Raw genomic sequence first — 21838 nt, 5'->3', positions numbered from 1 at the left:
CAGTACTTTGTATTGATTCTATAGAATCTTAGAACTACATAAGTTAGAAAGGAAGAAGATACAGCATAGAAATAGTACACTGGTAAAACAAGGGGGATGTACAGAGTTGTAACTACTGAGATATAAAGCTGATGGCATGAAACTTAGGAAGAGCACTGTACATTCTGTGTTATGAACCGGCTATATTCTCTATTATTTGTTCTTTATTAAACATTAATCCTTTTAAGGTACACGTTATGGTGCCTAATGTGAAAGACTTTGGATTACTTTTTTTAAATGTATTAAAAGTAGGTGACATATGCCTTGCCCATCTATCACTGACCTTTAAGAAAAATACAGTTCAATACAACATACAATTACCTCCACCAGCACCCCCCTCCCAGGTCTGAATGAATGAACAAATAAAAACCATTGGGCAAATAAATTGAACTTTATTCAAAGATTGACTCATTCCTATAACTTGTAGGCTATACAGTAACTACAGAGATATATAACACATTTATAAGAAATCGTTGAAGAGTTCTGAAACACGTGACAAAAACAACCTGCAAGTTATACAGTAACAAAAAGAGGGGTAAAACAAAGACAAACAAAAGAACATGAACATGGCAAGGGAAGGTAAACAATCCGGCGTACAAACTATCGAGCCATTGTTCCTGCGTGTGTTGGTAGTTATTAAGGATATGCATGACATGCAGTGTCAGTGGTGGTGGGAGAACAGGCTTAAAGCTTAAGCTATGACCTCAGTGTGTAAACTCAACTAAGCATGTCTTCGTTAAAAACATCACCACTGGGGAAGAAAAAACGATTTTAAGGGATAGTGTTGCGAGGCCACACTTTTAAATGTACAGATTGTCAGACAGTTTGAACGTCCTGCCACATGTGTGGATGAGTAGAAGCTATGTGAGCGACCTTCAAACTGATGACACACTATCCCACATTCAGATTTAAGTCACACTAGGGCCTTCCTGCTCGCAGCCACAAACTCTCTGATGTGCAATTGTGTCTAATCTTTTCTTTAGTACATACAGATGTGTGTGCACTGAAGGAGGGGACACGGTCACTTTATTGCTTCAAAGTTCACCTCTGTTCTTAGGAGGCCCTGAGAAAACAGATTTGACCTGGTGGAAATGCAGTGGGTATGAATTATCACACGTTTTGAACTGTATAGCCAAAAATAAAAAATTACACAAGTGTTTGCATTTATACATTTGATTTGGTTTAACAGTTTTAAACAATCTACGCCGAGTATCCCATGGGAAACTCATTACTGAGAACATCATCTGTCCCACTTCCAATACAAGCCAATGTTAACAGTGACAGTTCTAAATACTTTTAGAGTTTAGACAACCTGCCAGGAAGAACTGTTAGTATTCACATATCACTCACTGGTCTGAATGTGTGATGTGTCGAGAAAACAGTTTTCACTATCTTTGGGTATGGAGAGGTGAGGAAGCCAAAGAGAGGCAAGCAAAGTGCACAGGCTGTTAACTAGCTAAATGTAGAGGAACTAGTTATAAAAAAAGATGTTGATTTAGAAAGGGGTAAAATAAATAAATAGATATTGCACTGGTTTTAATTTCTGTAAAACTGAGCATTTCTTAATACAGTGTGTGACAAGACAACAAGTGTTTGTAAAATTGTACATTGACATTTCTTAATCATCTTATGGGTATGTAGAAGACAGAGATTCACTGTGACCATCACTACTTAATATCACATAACACAATCGTGTAGGGGCTGTCGTGTTTGGACACAGAATGGGTCAAAGCTGTATCAGTAAGCAGTGTAAATAATACTATTGATTGATTCCATGGCACAATTAAAAAATGTAGTTTCATACAGCATGTAAGACTGACAAAAATAAAAACACATATCGAGCAATACACAGATATCAGTAACGTAACCATGTGATGCTCTGCATTAATGGGGCATTTCGCTCATAATAATCCATGTTGACCCAGCCTTCAGTATCACTGATTCTCTGAGAGATAATTGATCTAATTAACTATTTGATATGTCATTTTTGGTTGTTTGACTTGATTTCCAGAAAAAGGTACATAAATAACTCAATGTTTTTGGGTTTTTTTTGGGCATCAATGTTTTTGTTACATGACTGGGTCAAAACTACTATATAAAACTTATAAAACTCCTTTAGTCTTTAGTGCAAGGCTGTTTGTAAGGGGGGGGGGGGGGGGGGCTTTAAATATCAGAAAGAATTTGAGCAGTTCTCCCATCACCCCAGTATATATATGAATTCAGATGGAACCAAACAGTGTACTGCATTTAACACTCAAGGTGGTGTACAGTATGTGTGTACTACACAGGCAAATGATGGGCACATTCCAAACCATAATGTCCATGTGTTACATGTCACCCTCTCCTTCAATGTGGTCTGCAGTGTCTCTTCACTGTACTGTCATATCCTTCAAAGCCAAAAGGACATACTACGCCCAAATTCATATTATACACTGCCTTTACAAAACAGTTTGTTTTACTTTGTTGAAAGATGCATTCTGAGAATTTCTGAGTTGAAGTGTCAACACTGCTTTCGGTTGAAAGTATAGTTTTTGTCGAGGACTGAGACATGAGACTTCATGGACTACACCACTACTGTACCTGGTCAATCATGGTTATGTCTTTGTGTATGAGCTAATTGTCTTAGGCAGCGGTTCCCAAACTGTGGTGCGTGCACCCCTTGTGGTGCATGAGCGCCTTCTAGGGGGTGCGCGACATGAAAAGTCTAATGGTGGTGCTATAGTTTATTTGAACATATTATGCCAATATATGGCATGTAATCCAGAATATAGCCTATGCTGCATTCATTATGCCACATTCAGGTTCATATATGTGGATAAAAAGGAAATATATGTCTCTATATAGCTTATGCAATTTATATTTCCATGTGGGGGGGGTGCATCAGCTTGGTTGGGAGGTAACAGCGGGTACATGGCCAAAAAGGTTTGGGAACCGCTGTCTTAGGTATGAATGTGCTGCAGCTAGAGACTTAACAAACTTGACTGCTTTTAAAACACTTTCTAAAGGAGTACACATTCATAGACAATTCTCTCCATCATTAGAATTGCATGATTGTAGTGTATTTATAATGCATTATAATCACACATTCATAAAAACACATGAAACAGATGTATGATGAGGACGGTTTTCTAAAACGAGATGTAGCATATCATTAAGTCAACAATTCTTGAATTATAAACAAGCATTTATAAAATTTGATAAAGATGGTGTATAATTACTTGTGAATGACTTAACTGTTCTTATAATGAACATGCTTACAGTGTATTAAAACTATGGTATATCATACTATGTCCTGTAGACATGTACTTTTGTCAGGCCTGGCAAATAGAAATTCCTGCCTCCACAAGTTTTCTCAGCTTGTATGTGCCGACATGAACCCCAGAGTGGTCAGTATGGATATCTGACTATTCATGAGGTCTGATAAATGTGGAAGAACATAGGAAAGAGAAAGAAAGAAAAAGGCTCAGCAATGATAAATAGCTCTTTAAACAGAACATGGAGATAAATCCACTTCTGTACTCGCTCAGACCGAGTTGAGGAGCAAACCATTACTGTTCTGATATTAATACATTATTATTGGCATAGACATCAGTACATATTACCCCCATCGAGTATGATAGTCATCCTTAGGCTTGTAAGGAAAGTGTAGTCTTTAGTGTAAGGGAGGAAGCTGTCGGTAACTATACAAAGCAATAAACTTGAAAACGTTGACACCAAGTCAACACTGAAAGCCTCGTGATCCACAGCAATTCTCCATGATAAAACTGCATGTTTCCCATTTGAATGGCGACTCCTTCCTCCTGCCCTCTACCATTTAATTCAGCATGGCCGTGGATTCAGGTCACCCCTTGTAAGAATAATCTCAAAAGTATGAAACAGTGACAACAAAAACAAACATCACACAACGCAGTTTAGTCGTTTTGAGCTCACAGCTCAACACTAGCTTCTTTCTCTGTTTAACAGCATAGCTTTCACCCGAACTGGTCGCTCTTCCGTTATGACTAATTCAGGACCCAAACACATCCCCTGTCAAGCCCTGCCACCCCATCCCAAAAAACAGCGGTCGATGATATCAATCATCCCGAAGGAGAGGAAATTATTTTATACAGAGTGCCTCGTTCCACTTTCCTTGTAGACCAAGCTTTGATATCCAGGTATGGAGAAGGATTTTCCACCAACCGTCCTGTAGCCTGGTCTCTCTGGCTCTGCCCGCCTTCCCTCATTCCATAACCCCAGGGCCTGTAGTTCAACCTCCAAGCCTCTAGGAGGAGCTGTCTGTGGACTCTGCAGCCTTGGAGGGGGTCTCCTCTGAGGGCGTCTCGCTGGAGATCCCTGTGTCACCGTTCTCCGGCCCTTCGCTCATGGACATCTTCTCCAAGGCTATATAGTAGTGGACAGACAAGTGACAGTAAGAGAGACAGATTATTTTTAACATTACTCCTACATAATGCCCAAACTCATTTTAAATAAGGCAACCTTTAGAGGTATGCATAGTTGAGCCACATGGCTGTGTTCCAGCCCAAAATAGTGACATACGGTATGTAGATTCACACATCACTTCATAGTTTTGCACAAAACAATATCCTGTCAAGGGTCAATGTTGTTTGTCTGTAATGATTCATACTGTATAGTGTATAGTTGAGTCAAAGATCCAATACTGAGACTCACAAAGAACATGCATCTTTGTTTTTCCTCTTTCACACAAGTGACGAACAGTGGTGATAATTTTACTGGGGTAAAATGAAATTATTAGTATTATGAAATATTCATATGGCTTGTGAGACGAGTTTGATCTTGCACTTCCTTGACCTGGCTAGACCAACACATTCTACAGAATGGAGACATTGGAGAGACCAGATGGGAGTTGGGTTGCGCATCTGATGGGGTGTGAACTGCCTTTAACCACTATTGTTTTCCTAAGTAGCCTACCAACAACTAATCTACATTTACGTGCATGCACATACTCCTACTCAAAAGACTGGAGGAACACAGCAGTAGTCTCGTGAAGCGAGAACTACAACCCCTGGTGACGAATGTTGGAGAAAAACAGGTATAACACACTGTTAAACCATATCACTCGGGAGTCCGTACCAGATATGAAGGTTAGCGCCAGATTAATGCGTGTACTGAAAGCAAAAAAACAATGTGTCATGTGGTGGTAGTACCCTGCGAGGCTGCATCCGCGTGTCCGTTGTTGCTGCGTGCCGCTGCGCTGCTTTCCTCCAGCTCGTCCAGATAGAGGCGGTAGCGGTGGCCACTCTCGTCCTCGTACTCCACGTTCTCGTCATCGCTGTCCACCTCCGGGGCCACATACACCACCTCAAACTCTATCTCTCCTCTCTGGAGAAGGAGACATCCATATGCACGCACACACCCAATCAACAAGTAAGTGCTGTTTCTGCACCACAGTGTGATACTGTAGTATATTATTTAGTGATGGGTCTGAGCTAGGTCTACTGCAAAAGCCTGAGTGTTTAACTTTGAGAGTGAAAACTTACAGGTATTAACACTGAGGATTTTGTTGTGTGTGTTTCCTTGTACAAACAAATTGATATGCATTCCAACTAAGTAAACAACATTAGAGGTGTAATGGTTTATAAAATTCAATGTTGATTAATTTTCGATACAGATAAATACCAGAGAAATGCCCTTGATTTTGTCTAATTGAACTTGGGAAAGCCTCAGTAGCTAATTTAGGAGGAATGAGTGAGATTGTCGCTAAATTTCTGGTCCATCTTAGTTTCATCCAACCGATGGATTGCTAGGACGTGTTTCATTGATATCCAACGGGAAAAAAAATATTCTAATTGTTTTCTTTTTTTGGGGGGTTGGCCTATCCTTCTGCACCATACTCCTTGCTGTTCGCTTCCCTGTTTAGCGCTCAGAAAGAAAGGCTCGCTACGCGTAATCTAGGGAGCTCTCCGTGGTTTTGACCAGATGGCTATACTTCTGTCTTCATTTCTGACTTCAACATGCCTCTCACCCGGAATATTAACGCTTCTAGAGACTTTATCGTAATCATCGTAAGGTAAGCAAGCAACATTATGCCTCCCAGTTTTTGTACGGAACGGAAGGGGGGGGGGGGGGGGGGGGGGGCTTTCAGAGTACAAGCTGCCATCTTTCAAAATAGGAGCTCGGGGTGCCGGGCGGCGCTGATTGTGTTAAAGAGTCTTAGTATTCATCCTAGTGTTGTTTAGTACCAACTTTCCCGCATATAATTACAACCCATCATAATATTCCTAAAATCTCAAATGTCTCCATATCGTACCTGCTGAGAGAGTATGGTGACAGCCTCCTTGTGCTTGGCGTCTCGGAGGTTGATGCTGTTGACCGCCAGAATGGCGTCCCCCACATGGAGCCCGCCGCAGCGTTCAGCCGGCTGTCCGGGGTGGATCTCTGAGATCAGGATGGGCACACCGTGTTCCTTTCCACCCTGGGTGGAGACAATACAAAGTTAATGCATGCCCTCCGTAGTGGTGGTGCTTAACTCCACACCAGGACCCAAAGGTTTTATTTAAAGACCCTTTGCAACCCTGTCAAATGTTCTTCTGACATTCCTTTGAGATATGCTTTGAGTTATGACCAGCCCATACAAGTCCAAAACACTTGTAAAACTATATAGGAAATGTGTGTGCTGAAGGAATGAAGATATAACTGCTTCTTTTATTAGACAGATAATGATTGACAGGTCATCGACCAGACTTATACTCTAGAAGTTGTGTGTCTAAGCTTAATTGTGCAAGCCCACAATAAGAGACACATAGTATATGTGGAGATTCTGTCAGACAATGTAGTGTAGATTATATATTATGATTGTATATTTACAGTATAAACCCCCACCCACAATTGGTATCCAAATGACTAGGAATATCTAGTAGTTTCCAAATAGTATTTGATTCAGCTCAAAGAAGATAACTCAAAGGTGTGACAAAACAGAAGTCACACAAGCTATGTCTCCAACAGTCAAAAGCAGATAAGTATTTAAGTAGTAAATGAATGGCCTCATAGCAATAGTGATGTGGTTGTGACTGAAGGGCAAGGCAGGTAGACGTTATTTATACCGTTATGGAGATGCCCAAGCCCTCATGGTCTTCTTTGCCCAGCACCACCTTCCTGATGGGGCCCACACCCTGGGTTTTCTTCAGGCAGTCTGGGTCCTGAAATCACATATAGATTAGTGTATTTACATCTATGCCATTGTATCAATGGACATGTAGCCTTAATTAACTTACGGTAATTACTTTGTGTACATGCACTTATTTCAATGGAACTATTCACAGTAAAGAACGAATTGGACTGAATCTGCCGACATCAGGGGTGCTTAGGGAGGTTCCAAGGGGTCCCAGGCAAAATGATTGATACAGTAGCTGGTAGTCCAAACAGGGCGTTACAAGGCTGTAACTCTGGGAGTACAGATTTGTACACTCTAGGTCAGCGGATAATTATTCAGTCTTTCTGACACTCACATGTCCTACAGGAGAGGGTAGAGGTTTCTTTGGGTCGTTGCGCCCCCTGCAGGCTCGGATGACCGTCTTGTGCCGGTGGAGGTGGATCTCGGCTTCCAGTTGGTTCCACAGTTTATCATGGGCGGGCCCTTTCATGTCGCGTCCCAACAGCTGGATCTGCTGCACCCTGAAAGAACAGCCAGCAGTCAGTCAGTACTATGTAGATGCTATGCATGCTATTTAGATATAAACTACGTTTGATGTTTTACCTTGTATCCAATTTATATTGTACTTGTAGCACTTAAAATATATCCATTACAATCTATTTACTTCACCATTTACCCTGCCATTTGTTTTGTATGTAAGTTGGATATGCGTCTGCTGAATGCCTAAATTGTACTACTTTCAAACCAGAAATATGATTGTGTCAAAGGTTGTGCCCAACCTAGACAGAGGATCCCATTGACAATGAATGGAGAAATGTATGTCATAGTGTCTACTCTGAGCAAATCGGCTTAGTGTCTATTTTTGTCCTACACAAACATTAAATTCCCATTGACTATGAATGGAGAATTTTACGTCATAGTGTCTGAGCAAATAGGCATAGGTCATCATATATCAACACAGTGTACACCCAAATTTGGGTGTACACCCGGTGGATAACCATATTTGGGTGTACACCGCGTTGATAAATGAGGGCCATAGTGTCTATTTTACGCCATGATGATGTACGGGATAAGAGCGCCCCTCATGGGTGTGATTTTTAACTTACGCATTGGACAAAATGTTTTCCTATACTTGGACATCATGTCTGTACTTCAAATACAGTAAAGAAGGGTGTTCTCTACTAAGTTTCATAGTAGGGATCCAACGTCTCCCTTGACCATGAAGTGTGTGTATTAAATAACACAATATTTCTCTTTTTAAACTACTAAACATATATACCTCATTGAACGTTCTCTAATCAGGGGTCTATATACTTGGTCCCCTCCTTTTTAACTCTTTGCTGAAAATAGCTGATGTACAAGCTTGTAGAGCACAGCATGTTCCCCCAGAATAGCTACACTAAGGTTCATATGGTTAACATTGGTCTTTGATGGTCTTGCAAGTTAGTTTTAATTTGTGACCCGTTACTTTGACTATCCATTATGTAATGTCATTTTGAATGGTGCGTGGATCTCTGCTACCTACCTGCCAGCCAGCTCCTTATCCAGATATTTAGCAGCCAGTCTGGCCCCGTACACCTCTGCCTGCAGTACTGCAATGTGCCTGCGGAGGGCCTCGTTATCCTTCTTATTGAGCCGCACCTCTGCCTCCAGTTTCACCTCCCGAACCTTCTCCTTCTTACTGGCCTCCAGCTCCCGTTCCTAACACGCACACACATGCACACCACTGAGTTAATCTTTTTGTTATTATCTTGGTACAGAAAAGCTACAGCGATGTCATGGCTTAATCAATTATGCCCTATTTTATACTTTGTTGTCAAATGCGTCGCACGGAAATAGAAAAACGTTTCAATCTAAAAGCTAATAATGCATCACAATGTGATGCGTTGTGCTTCTAGATAAAATATTCTTTACTTTTTAAGTTTTAGAAAATATTCAAAATCTTTCTTCCAAATAGGGACCCCAGATGTAAAGTGGTTAAGACCCCAAGTGGTTCTCAACCAGTGTGTGTGGGGTTGTGTGTGAGAGAGAGAATTAAGATATACTAAAGGCTAATTCGATCTTTGTCAAATGACAACAGCCTCGTACAACATCAAGTCTAAATGTCACTTACAGTGAGCAAGAGCAAGAATGAGATGGTAATAAGAAGAGAGAGAGAGAGAGAGAGGGGGGGGGGGGGGACAAAGAGCAGTAAAGCGCGTTGGAGATATGATGAGAGCGTGTCTATTTTCATTAGCACTACGACCCACTGACTGACACAGCTGCCTGCCTATGTTGTTTCTTAACCCAGGACACGGTCAGGACTGTTGCCCAATGCCCATGAGACATCGTGATACGGTCACAGATAAGGATAAAAAAGAAGAGGGGAGAAATTTTTAAATGGAGGCGGTAGATGCTACAGACGGCAAATGAAAAGGGAAGTCTCTAACTAATGGGTGAGGCTAGCAAAGTATATATATCTGCTGGTACTTTTGGGCAATACTCAAGACAAGACATAATACGTATATACGGCTGTAAACACACACACCAATGGGACACACAGCGATATGTTTGAAACAAACACACATTAAGCGATGGGACACAAACGCGCAAACTCACCATGTCCTCCACTGTTGGTACAGGCTTTGAAGGAGAGAGGAAAAAGGAGTCGAACATTAGAAGAATTCAAACCTCAGTAGGGAAGCAACAGTTAATAGAACTAATCAATTTAATCGATAAGAAAAGTAATAGATTTTGTATTCTTATCTTTTTTTCATTTACTTAATACCCAAAATAGCAGGTCTACAAACTCACAACATGAGATTCAATCAGCTTTGGCTTGAAAGTATAAATTAATTTAGTTTTTTCATGTCCATTTGTGCCGATACCCGATTATTAAAAAAATCAAAAAAGTTGAGTTGGTGAGGTGATAATACAGTATAGCAGATATGGGGGAAATAACAAATATTTGCGACCCGGGCCGCCGGCTTTGGTCCGGGCAACCTAGGTTTCAATTCCAGCCTGACCGTGTCGCGGGTTCGAATCCCGATCCCGACGACATTTGCTGGGTGTGTCACTCCCTATTTCCTGTCAGTCTTCTCTCCTATAAATAAAAGGCATAAAAGCCCCATATATATACAAAAGAGAGAAACCAGGGAACAGAGACTGACAAGTTACTGCATCAACTTATTTATTAGCACGACATGTTTCGCCGTGTGCTTCGTCAGGTGCTATATATATATATATATATATATATAAATAAGAGTTGCATCAGAAGCAAGACATAGTTGCATCAGAAACAAGACCTTCATGAGAAACTAAGAGAGAAAGCAAGTCGTCATTGTGTCTTTGTCCATCATGCTATACTTTCTCAAAGCGCTGCCTGATGGTTTGATAGCATATAGCAGTGTTGCTAAAAAAAAATAGATTGAGACACATTTGCACAAGTAAAAGTGTCCATGGCCATCTAATGACGCCTATGTACTTGATACATCATGTTAATTATTGATACAAGATGCATCTGTTAGATGCCTACACTACAGTAAGGTCATCCTCATTCTTATCCTATTACATTCTGTTCTTTCTATGTATCTTCTGGTCACGTTGTGTCCAACACTATGTGTATTCCCTTTGTGTAATAACGTTTGTGAACCTGTCGCGTAATACTGCTGTCATCTTGTTCTCCCGGGCCCGCTGCTTTACTCGGACCCCCTTTCAACCGGTTGGGAACCGGTTCAGTTCAGAACCAGTTTTTAGTTCAAGAGCCTGACCTCCAAAATTGGAACCATAACTATATTGAATTGTTTTTAGGATCAATATAAGTAAATTAATATATGATAACCCTTCCACAGTAGTAGCTTTTTCATATTTTATTTGTTTTGTATATTTTCCTATATAATGCCTAATTTGCATATTACACTTTTTAAGATTTGTAAAACCATAAATCATTGTCTTTGTGTAAGTAATCAACTTGGGAAGTTTCATGGTGATAACAATTTAATATTAGGTATGGTTTTGCACACTCAATTCATAATTAACGAACCAAGAATAACTATACCGGTTCCCAACCGGTGGAAAAGGGGCCACAGAGAATTACTTCAACACAAGACAACCAGTACCGTTATCACACCAACAGTCTCCTAAATTCACAACACCTAAGATTTTTCAAAATAAATTAGAAGGATTAATCAGTAATCATATCGGCATCGGCCGATGTTGGCCTTAAAATGCAATATCTCTAAATTGAATTCATTACAAGAAATCCATTAATAAAAATGAGGGGGGAGAAAAAGAAGAAAAATATACTTTTAACAAATGGTGAAAATAGCAGATCTACAAGCTCGCAACAACTCACTATGCATTTTGAGCTTGTATATCGTCTATTTTAAATACAAAAAGGGCTTAAGGGGGATAATTCATAATGCATTTTCTAGTAATACATTTGTAAGTCTAGGTGCTGGGGAGACACCACATGTATCTTTTGGGTCGGTCACTGGGTCTCGTGCTGAACAATTATGGGAAGTGGGAAGGGAACCCCTGGCTTATAGGTTAGGTTGTCGCTAGAGTTAATATTGACGTACCAGTCTGTCTTTGATGGCGTCTGAGTCCTCGGTCTGGCCGTGCTTGGCATGGAGCTGCAGCTGAAACGAGTGAAGCTGAAGGAGCTGATCGTGGACCTCCCTCTCCACCACGGCCCTCTCCGCCTGCACATCCGTCAGCTCCGACCGAAGGTCCACCAACTGGGCCTGGGATGGACACAGGTGATGAGCGACAGTAGACCACTGTTTGTTTACATCTTTGTACTGCACCTCCCTGAGCCCAAGTGAAATGGTTTTACGTTCATTTGGACCTTGTTTTGTGTGGATTTCCCTACCTACGTGTAATGGCACATTGAATTTGTCCACTTCGCATTGAATTTGTGACTTCAATTCAGACATGCATGATAGTCCATCACAATACAATACGTAGTGTAGCCTGAAAAACGGGCTTGGTTTGTTGACTAAACAAACCTATGTCAGGAAACACATTGTTAACATGTGCTGGTAATGCCTCCGGGACGTAATTCTCTGCTCTCAGCCATTCTCTTTTTACATTTACTGAATAGTGATGGTCAGCTAAGCACAACAGTGATACTGTACAAAACAACCATTTGACACAAAGTCCTCAGGTAGGCTACCTGACATGTTTAGTACTGCAATAAATTAAATTGTCCATTCACAATACGTGTATCATTGGCTATTCTGCTGTGCTACATAAAGGTAAATACTCTGCATTTATATAGCGCCTTTATCTAAAGCACTTTACAATGTGCATTGCATTCACCCATTCACACACACAAACTCCTAATTGGCCAACATTGGCTTTCAAAGTTTGCAGGTTTGTGTGTGCCCGTCTGTTACCAGCTAATCTCCGGCCCCGGAAACGGCCTGTTATAGCACCACCAGGAGGCCGACCTTTGTAAAACTATTTTTTTTATATTACTCCTCCAGATTGCAACATGCAATTTACGTGAAATCTTTCACAGACTTTTCTATTAGGCTGAGGAATATATCCCATCCTTTTCACATTGGCCTGTTATAGCGCCACCAACAGGTGGATTTTTTGCAAAACACATTTTTGGCACAAAATGGCTCAAATCATCCAACTGCCATCCAAGGCATAAGAAGAAATGGCCCCCTTTTCACATTGGCCTAGGAGACCTGTGCCCCGAGGGGCACTTTATCTAGTTTTAACTGCCCCGCCCCCATTGTAACTTAAACTCCATAGATTCATCAAAAACAGCTAAACTTTTTTTCTGTTGACTGATATTGTCCTACTAATATGTGAGGGGGCCGTGGTTTGTCATTTACTTTACTGTTTTCATTTATTTTTAATAATTATTTTGGAAAAGAACCTCCTCCAGCCCCACCCCTCCTCACAAAATCAAAAATAATTATTAAAAATAATTAAGGGGCGGCGTTGGTAGAGTTGCCGGATGGTAACCGCAAGGTTACCAGTTCGAACCCGGGCTCCCCCAGAGTTAGTGTCGAAGTGTCCTTGAGCAAGACACTGAACCCCTAATTGCTCCTGATGTGCTGGTTGGTGCCTTGCACGGTTTTCCGCCAACAGTGTATGAATGTGTGTGTGAATAGGTGAATCTATGTACAATCTATGTAAAGCGCCTTGGATAAAGGTGCTATATAACTGCACCATTTACAACATATATCAGCTTCCTTTAGCCTGTGGTATATTTAAAACTGTACATTCATGTTACTCAAACTCAAAAGATGTTCATTCCTGAGATAAGAGCTGCTTCAACTGTTATTTTTGTTTTTTTACATCCAGTCTTCTCATGTTTGCATGAAATGCAATCGTAGAAGAAAAAACTACAGGTCTAATGCACAATCATCAAACCATGTTGTCAGCATCAGCAACTCAGCATACAGGTCTTCCATCCAGCCAGCCAGGCTGGATGCACAGTTTGCACACATTAAACAAATAAGGAGCAATTCCCTATTCAAACAGTAACTCAAACAGAAACTAATGACAAGTTAAGAGAGACCACACAAATGGAACTCAGAGGTACAATGTGCAAAGTCAGCTTGCAGTGCTTTCTTCCACTGTGCTCTTCTGTTTTGTGATGGGGGCAGAATGCAATATTAAGTCACAGGAGATATCTTTATGTCGTAAGGATTCATTTTGAATGTAAACTTATATTTGCTTCACAAATACTTCCAAATGAACGTCATCATCTTAGACTTGTCATTTACTGTAGTTCAGTTGGCATTTGGCTGGTAAACGAGGGTGGGTTAGTGAAATCACTCAACCTGTCATATTAGATTAGATTCAGTTCAATATATATTAATATAAAAGCACTGCAGTAACACTAACACACTGCAGAACCCGGTCCCACACAGGAAAATCATTTGTCAATGTATAAATTTCCCCTCACTGTATATGTTTATTTTCCCCTTTTGCTTCCTTTATGATAAATTCCTGTTCTGTTCTTTGACTATATAGAAGTGTCTATTTCTCTAAATGTTTTGATGAAGTGAACATGGTGGACCCTCTTGTAAACAAGTGTAATGCTTAATTGGGTCGTCCACTCACAGTTAACAGTCTTTGTATTGAGTTTGTGCTTGAAATGTACTGTAATTCTGCAAACTCAATCAATCAATACAAATATAAGCAACTGTTATATTTGTACAGTATATCATCTCACGGTTCTCACCTCTAGTTTATGGTTGAGTTGAAAGATGGTCTGTGCTTTGTGACAGAGCTGAGCAAAACATGAGCTCAGGCTGGTCATCTTCTGCCGCCCCTCGTACGTGATGTCGGCTTGGTCCGGGTCGATCTCGCCGAGGAGAAGGTCCACGTCCACGAACGCCTTGTCGAACTCCTTCTCCAGCACCTCCAGCCAGCGGAACATGGACATCCCTTGACTGGGGCCGACCAGGGACGTCGTAGTCTGGGCCGCCGCCGACGGGGAGCCGCAAGCCGAGGCAGACATTTCCAGTAGGGAGTGAGTGAGAGTTAGCCTAGCTTCCTGGCTAACCTGAAATGTTTTCTCTCCACACACACAGAATGGAAAACGATCAGAGCCGTGATCGAATCCAGACAACAACTTCAGATTGTCTGATTTTGGGAAGTTTAAGAGGTCTGCTCGAATATATGTTTATCTTGTTTCCCTTACACAAGCACTAATAATATCACAACCAGGAAATCCGAAATCGGATACCGAACGGATGTGATCATAATGTGATGCATCCATCGACTACAAATGCCTGCCACACAATCAGAGAAAAAGCAATCGATGTGAGAGCCAATAATCAATGCTGAGATTGGAGGATTAGACTAGTACAACCTTTTTACAGTCTATGAGTACAACCTGCTTTTTTGTTTGTTTTTATCCCCGCCAGGATGGAACGACTAAAGAGTCCTGACTGTGACTGTGAGTGTTTGACAGTATGACTTCGCACGAACACTCGGCCAATGAAAAACCTCCACCCCATATCTTACAATAAAGGCAGTGTGTGTGTGTGTGTGTGTGTGTGTGTGTGTGTGTGTGTGTGTGTGTGTGTGCGTGCGTGTGCGTGTGTGTGACGTACGTATACGTCTGTAATCCATGTAACTCGAGAATCGTTCGCCCCACAGCCCCCACCAACTTCAAATTTGACACAAGCGTTCCACACCACCACAGGGAGTGCAGTGCCCGGCCTTGAGTCGGTCGGATACATCATAGACGGTTGTCCAGAACCACCACAATAGGCTCTGGTCAGGTTCTGCCAGTCTACATATTTTGTCGAAACCTCATGAAAATCAGTGAACAACTTAGAGATAATGTGACATTATCTATTGAGTGATGTGATCAAGATGTATCAGCCTGATGGTTCAAATTCCATAACTGGCTCCCATATTTGCGAGTGTTCTGTTTTGCACGGAATGCCACAAGTCATGAATACAGCCTGCTAGCTGCAAAAATGTTGCACACACACTTCCAGTAGGCTGAAGGAAGATTTGCCACCCAAATGTTTCAAATAAACATGACAGTCGTGCTATAAAAGGCTGCAACACAGTCCTGGGTAGGCAACCTGGCCTGGCGGGGATCCATGTGCTCCAAGGAGTGCAGTGCACTTTTCTTTTTTTGTCTGAAGGTTTCCTGTGTCCTGTGTCACTCCAGTTCTTATCCTGTCACTCATCATGGTCAGCAAGCCACGCTTTTGTCTCATGGGAGGACACAGACCATATAATCTTTGTATTCCCTCTTTAGTTTTTTGTTGAAATCTTACTTTACTTTTCTTATACAGTTATATCCTATATCCTATGATTACATTTTTAACATATATTCTTGCATTATTTACCAAGTATTGGACCTCTTTTGAATAGACACTGCCGTGGTGCCTATAATATTAATGAGTTCAGTAAATGTGTGACTACTATAATAATCAATGGACTTCCTTGAGGTCTGAAGTTACTCTGCCATGTCAGTCAACACACAGGCTGTCTACCTCAAAGAATTTCAAGTCACACATGCAGCACTTCAAACACAGAATTCAAACATTGCTGAAAGGAAATTGCATTGGTTTCACAGAATAGGTTGTAAATTGTGTATCAGGGAGTTTCTCACATCCACAAACAGGGCCTGTCGAGCTTTTGGACCCAGCTAAATTCTCTGTCCATGTCAAATGTTGTTTTTCTAACCCCAAGGCAAACATCTCAGCCATTGTTCCAAATGAAGCAAGGAGACCTCTACTCTCACCCTGGGTCATTCTGAGCCTTCTATTTATACTCCCGAAAGCAGAGAACCTCTTCCGTCTTGAAGATACAGAGCAAGAGGACGTAAGACATTTTCCGATTCATTGGGGGTTGCAAGTTTGTCTACAAGGGCCAGGCTGCACAATTAGGTAGTCATCATGTTAGGGGTTGCTTTAGTCCTGCTTCTAGGTATCCTGTTTAATCCACACCTATGGGTCAGCACCAGTGTGTGCCCAAAGAAGTGTGTGTGTGACCACAGTGCAGCAGTTCAGTCCATGCAGTGTTTCAGGGTGCAAGCTATTCCATCGCAGATATCTAGAGACACAAAGATAATAAAGCTGGCTTATAACCACATCAAGGAAGTAAAGGTAAGTGACAATATTGAATTAATCACATTACCTAATTTCAATTCATACATGATATTAGTACATACTTATGTAATGATATAGTACATTTAATATCTCTTTATTGATTTATGCAATACATGTTTTATTGCTTTCCGTTTGTGCTATTTAGTTATAATGATATTCAATGTGATAGATTTAGTTTCTAACACTTTCCAAAAATACAAAAGTATCCAAGTCTCAAATTGCCTTTATCTGTGGTTGTACTGTCCATAATTCCCATGGATTATGTGGAAATGAGAAAACCCCCCCAGAGAAAACCCCCACCATAAATGTATGTTATGTTATGTTATGTTATGTTATGTGCGTGTGTGTGTCTGTGTGTGTGTGTGTGTGTGTGTGTGTGTGTGTGTGTGTGTGTGTGTGTGTGTGTGTGTGTTTTATGACCAACATTCAACTTGTTTTAGTATTACTTTAGTGCATAGTGTAAACATTTGCATATATAAATGCTGAGTCCTCAAGTGCTCAATAATAATAATAATAACTTTATGTCAGACCCATATAAAAGACAGCAGTATATTATAAATATACAAAATATAATAGAAAACAAAACAGATCACTCAAGCACACGCACGCCCGCACGCACGCACGTACGCACGCACGCACGCACGTCGCACACACGCGCACACACACACACACACCCACACACACACACACACACACACCAATACATGTGGTGGCTGCCAAGTCAAAATATTCAGGCAGGTACATTTATTACTAAAAATATAGAGGCTATTTCGCCAAAGCTCTCTGAGCCTGGATATGTATCTATTTAATATACACGTGTCATACAGGTTCAAGACTTGTCAGGACTGACAGTATTGGAGGAGGTGGTGCTTTCCTCAGCTGGGGTGGAGGTGGTGGAGAACAATGCTTTCAGGTAGGGAAATTTTGTTTCCCTTTTCCTGATCTACTGATGTATTGATGTTTTTGAGTGGTGCAACCACTCCAAGGAACAGCTTTGTCCCTATGGGACTATGGGACTATGTTTAGAGTACCAATAGGGGGTGCTGTTTCACCACTCGCTTCAGACTGGTCTGATTTCTTTATATGATATTGTATTACTCGACGATCTACTGATGTATTGTGATGTTTTTTATATGATATTGTATTACTCAACAACACTGAAAATTTGTTTAATTGCTCAGTGTAATTTCGAGAATAGATAAAACTTGAATGAATGAATGGGTCCAAGCACCACTCTGCTAGTTACAGAGATTACATTTTAACATAAGAGAATAGGAGATACAAATTATTTAATATTAAAAGTCTGATTAAATATAGTTTTTTGAGGGGCACTAGCCCCTCCAATGCTCAGCTTTCCGTGTTTGTGTAAACACAAACATTGAAGACAAAAGTGAGGACAGAAAAGTGAAGACGCAAATTGTGATTTGCCGGAATGACATTTGTGATGATTTGATTGGCTGAGTGTTCACGGAATGTGATGTATATGATGTATGATGATAAGAGCGCCCCTCACTTCACACAGGTGTGATTTTTAAATTGCATAATAAAAATGAAAGGAATATTATCGCAATCATCTGTATTCAGTGATTGATTGAGATTTGGCATTCTTTCGGACTGCTTTTAGGGCCCTTAGAAGATTACGACACCTGGACCTCCAGAAGAATAAGCTTCGCTTTGTTCCCCGGGGTCTCCCAACTAACCTGGAAACCCTCAAGGTAGAGTAGAGGCCAACCTTCCAAGAAAGAAGAGATTTCTCACAAATAATAAAATAAATATTGTAGCTACATACAGTATGTTATCAAATACATTTCTTTGTTCAGGTGGGTAACAACCTGATCCACACTCTTCAGGAGTCAACCCTGGAAAACCTGAAGAAGCTGCGTGAGCTAGACCTGCAGAGTAACCACATCACCACACTCCGCGCTAACGTCCTCTCAGGTCTCGTGAAGCTGGAACGCTTGTACCTGGACGGTAACCGCATAGAGACGGTCCAGGGGTCCATGAGGCTGGCCCAGCTTAAACTGTTGAGCACGGGAAGTAACAGAATCACATCTTTCCCCTCTGCTTTTTTCACACAACTCAAATCCCTGAGTGCGCTGCGTCTGGCAGGGAACCTGCTGTCCAGGGTTCCCAACGACCTCCCGGGATCTCTGAAAGTCCTCAATCTGGACCGCAACCAGATCCGAGCTCTGAGGAGCCGGGAGATGGCACAGCTCTGGAACCTCACCTCTCTGTCGGCCGCCCACAACCGACTGGTCTCAGTGGACGGTGCTCTGCGTTTGCCTTACCTTACCTCTCTGGACGTGCCTGGCAACCACCTCAAGGTGCTGCCCGGAAGACTGGCTCCTCGCCTGGAGAGGCTCGACTGTAAACAGAACGCCATCCAGGAGATCTCCTTCCACCATGTATCTGGAATGAGGCAGTTGAGACATCTGTTCCTGGAGAACAACACCATTAAGACCTTTGAGGCCAATGCACTGAGGAACAACGTGCAACTCACCAATCTGGCCCTGGAACAAAATCTGTTGTCTTCAATTCCAGACGGGTATACTGTATAAAGTGTATATGTATAATATATCTATAGAAAACGAGATGTGGGTGTATATCTTTTGTCACCTAAATACAAATAGAGATGTATAGCATTTGCAGGTTCCTTAGCTCATCGGTTCCATTGTCATTGGTGACTTGATGCATACAAAACATCAGTTGTGCGTGCATGTGTGCGTGCGTGTATGTGTGTGTGGGGGGAGTACGGGTTAGAACTCCCCAAAACTAAAACAATACCAGGTGCTGGAAGGTTTGTTTGCTGAACACACATTAACTTTACTCAGCTCTTGTGCTCCATTCCTCTTTTTTGTGACATACACTTCCTGCTTAACAGGCTCCCAGGAAGCCTGGTCCGCTTAGACCTGAAGGCCAACCACATCGCAGTCATCCGGGAGGGGCCGATGCGTACACTGAGACGCCTGCAGGTGCTGAATCTCCGCAGGAACCACCTGACCACGCTCCCCCACACCCTGCCGGACTTCCTGCCCAGGCTCGCCACTCTCTACCTGGACGGCAACCCCTGGAACTGCACCTGCGAGCTCAAGAGGCTGAGCAGGCTGCTAGCAGCTCGCGGGGTGGAGGTGCCTAGCGAGGAACTCTGCAGCGAAGAGCTGGTCAGTGTGCCGTCTATTGGCAGAGATTGGAGGGCTTATCTGACGGATGGCAGATGTGAGGAGGAGGCAGAGGAGGTTACGGAGGGTATGAGTCGTGAGAAACAGGACACAGATCTTACGAGTGATGAGGACTATTATGATTACGATTAAAGCAACAGAAACTAATGAATGCACTTCTAGGGCCCTATTTTGGGCAGAGTGCGCAAAAAATAGGGCAGCCTAATGTCCAAACTATGCTGTGTAAAAGTTTTTTGTTATCAAATGTTTTTTATTTAAGACAAACTAAATAGCACAACCAAACATGTTGCTGTGTAAAAGTTAAGATACATTTTGTAACTCTGAGATGCCTGATGAATGTTTTGATAATTTGATAACGTAGAAGCAATTAATGATTATTCTAAGGCATTACATATGTGTAATTAGGCAGCGCTTTGTTATATAACAGCAGAAGGGAAACTTCCTTCATATTGTCGCTGTTGGGTGGTAACATTGTCCTAAACCATTACTTTCTAGGATTTTACATTGGATCACAAGCACTTACAAAACCCACAGACCCACTTTCACTTTCATCATAGGTGAAAAGTATCAAAACAGATATAAATAGCAGATCTACAAGCTGTTTATCATCCACCATCTTTCCATATTTTGAGGTTTTGAATCATATTATGGCTCTAATTTAAGTGTCAAATAATTGAATGCTGTTTTACCAGTAGATGGCAACTCTTGCCTGCTTTTCTTTTTTTCTTTCCATTTTTGAGCAGTGCCTAACCTAACCAGTTCCTTGCAATTACATCTGTCACTCACAGGTTAATGATGACAAGGCAGCCATAGCTGAACAGCTATAGAGGTGGCCTGGGAAACATGGTCCCTGGTTTTGGGACATTTATTCCCTAACTGCTCTGAGGGCGCTTTAAATGCACATTGTGCAAATATGCAGTGACAAATATACTCCAAAGGAGTGGGGACCACATTGTTATGATGATGATGATTATTATTATTGTTGTGGGCTCGATCGAGAGCAATATATTGTTATCGTACATCAATTTTATTCCCCGGGCCGTTTGCCTTCTGGGCTGTGACATCATGTGTCGCTATTTCGCCTCGCTGTCTCTCGGGATGGAGGCATCATCAGCCCACACGGTTCCTTCAGGAATAGATACTAGTTATTATTATTAGTAGTAGTATTGTTTTTTATTATATGGAACTATAAGTTACATATTAAGAAATACATTTTCATTATTTTGTCCTAAATACTTCAATGCAATAGTATCCTATTTATGAAACTATAGCAATTACATCATGCATCACTAATTGTCAGGATTGCCAACTAAGAATTAAACTGACTTATTTTACTTGACCAACATAAGAACTTAAGAACCTGTCTATTATGAATTAACTGCCATTTTCGTTACACAAAACAGATAAATATTGTATTAAGTAAAGTCATGTATAAGTCAGTCTGCGTAACACTGATTTTAGTAGTAGTAGTAGTAGTAGTTTTAGCGACACCCCTTGTAGCTCCACTGTTATTCCAGCATTATCTATATGGAAAGAAGTAGGAACACTGAAATAGGAATGCTGCAGGGTTCTAGCACCTGAGGATATTTTGGAAAGCAACAATATGCCATCAGAAACAGTATTTATTGTACTGTAAATACATACATGAATACCTACCGGTATATGGGACCTGTCATGACTGGCATGAGTTAATAATAGTGATTATTGTCAAAAAATAAAATAAAGTAAATACAGTATGCAGAATGGTTATTGTGGAAAATATACACAAATATTGAAAAGGTTACACAGTATGACTATACAGTTATGACTTATTGAGTTAATGTCATAATTCACAACATTGTTTTCAAGTATTTGGTTTGGATCAAATTGTATTCAAAGTGACATCTAACTATCATATCTTCAACAAATGTTTGGTACATAGTATT

The 21838-nt window shown here is 41.2% G+C and overlaps 2 protein-coding genes across 4 annotated transcripts; one reads left to right on the top strand and one right to left on the bottom strand.

Annotated features, from left to right (window-relative positions):
- Nucleotides 1-411: 411 nt before the first annotated feature.
- gopc (golgi-associated PDZ and coiled-coil motif containing) lies at nucleotides 412-14899 on the bottom strand. Of its 3 annotated transcripts, XR_013965876.1 has the most exons (10): nucleotides 14340-14899; nucleotides 11710-11874; nucleotides 9749-9772; nucleotides 8676-8851; nucleotides 7506-7671; nucleotides 7101-7196; nucleotides 6308-6472; nucleotides 5205-5379; nucleotides 789-4419; nucleotides 412-742 (listed from the first exon to the last, which is right to left on the bottom strand). XR_013965876.1 is itself a non-coding variant. In XM_080790939.1 (9 exons), exons 1-9 carry the CDS (start codon nucleotides 14616-14618, stop codon nucleotides 4301-4303), a joined length of 1365 nt encoding a protein of 454 aa, XP_080647065.1. In that variant the 5' UTR covers nucleotides 14619-14899; the 3' UTR covers nucleotides 412-4300. The 3 variants fall into 3 exon arrangements, 1 of the variants encoding a protein (XP_080647065.1); XR_013965877.1 differs by lacking the exon at nucleotides 9749-9772; XM_080790939.1 differs by having other exon boundaries at nucleotides 412-4419.
- Nucleotides 14900-15028: 129 nt separating this feature from the next.
- Nucleotides 15029-20045, top strand: LOC308334611 (nephrocan-like; the record flags this gene model as incomplete). Its single annotated transcript, XM_080791413.1, has 6 exons — nucleotides 15029-15059; nucleotides 15789-15811; nucleotides 17562-17647; nucleotides 18359-18449; nucleotides 18555-19279; nucleotides 19616-20045. The coding sequence occupies 6 exons, from the start codon at nucleotides 15029-15031 to the stop codon at nucleotides 20043-20045; spliced, it is 1386 nt and encodes a 461-aa protein (XP_080647539.1).
- Between the last annotated feature and the right edge of the window lie 1793 nt (nucleotides 20046-21838).

Source organism: Protomyctophum bolini (genome assembly GCF_963924005.1).
Source record: "Protomyctophum bolini genome assembly, chromosome: 19".
Taxonomy (NCBI): Eukaryota; Metazoa; Chordata; class Actinopteri; order Myctophiformes; family Myctophidae; genus Protomyctophum; species Protomyctophum bolini.
This window is presented reverse-complemented; position numbering and strand designations above follow the sequence as displayed.

Bases quoted from the DNA above. Each gene is read 5' to 3' on its own strand.
- gopc (XM_080790939.1), bottom strand. From the start codon at position 14,618: ATGTCTGCCTCGGCTTGCGGCTCCCCGTCGGCGGCGGCCCAGACTACG. The intron at 5,380-6,307 runs GTACGATATGGA...CTCCTTCTCCAG, and splicing joins TCACCATACTCTCTCAGCAG to AGAGGAGAGATAGAGTTTGA. The intron at 4,420-5,204 runs GTACTACCACCA...ACTACTATATAG, and splicing joins CGCGGATGCAGCCTCGCAGG to CCTTGGAGAAGATGTCCATG.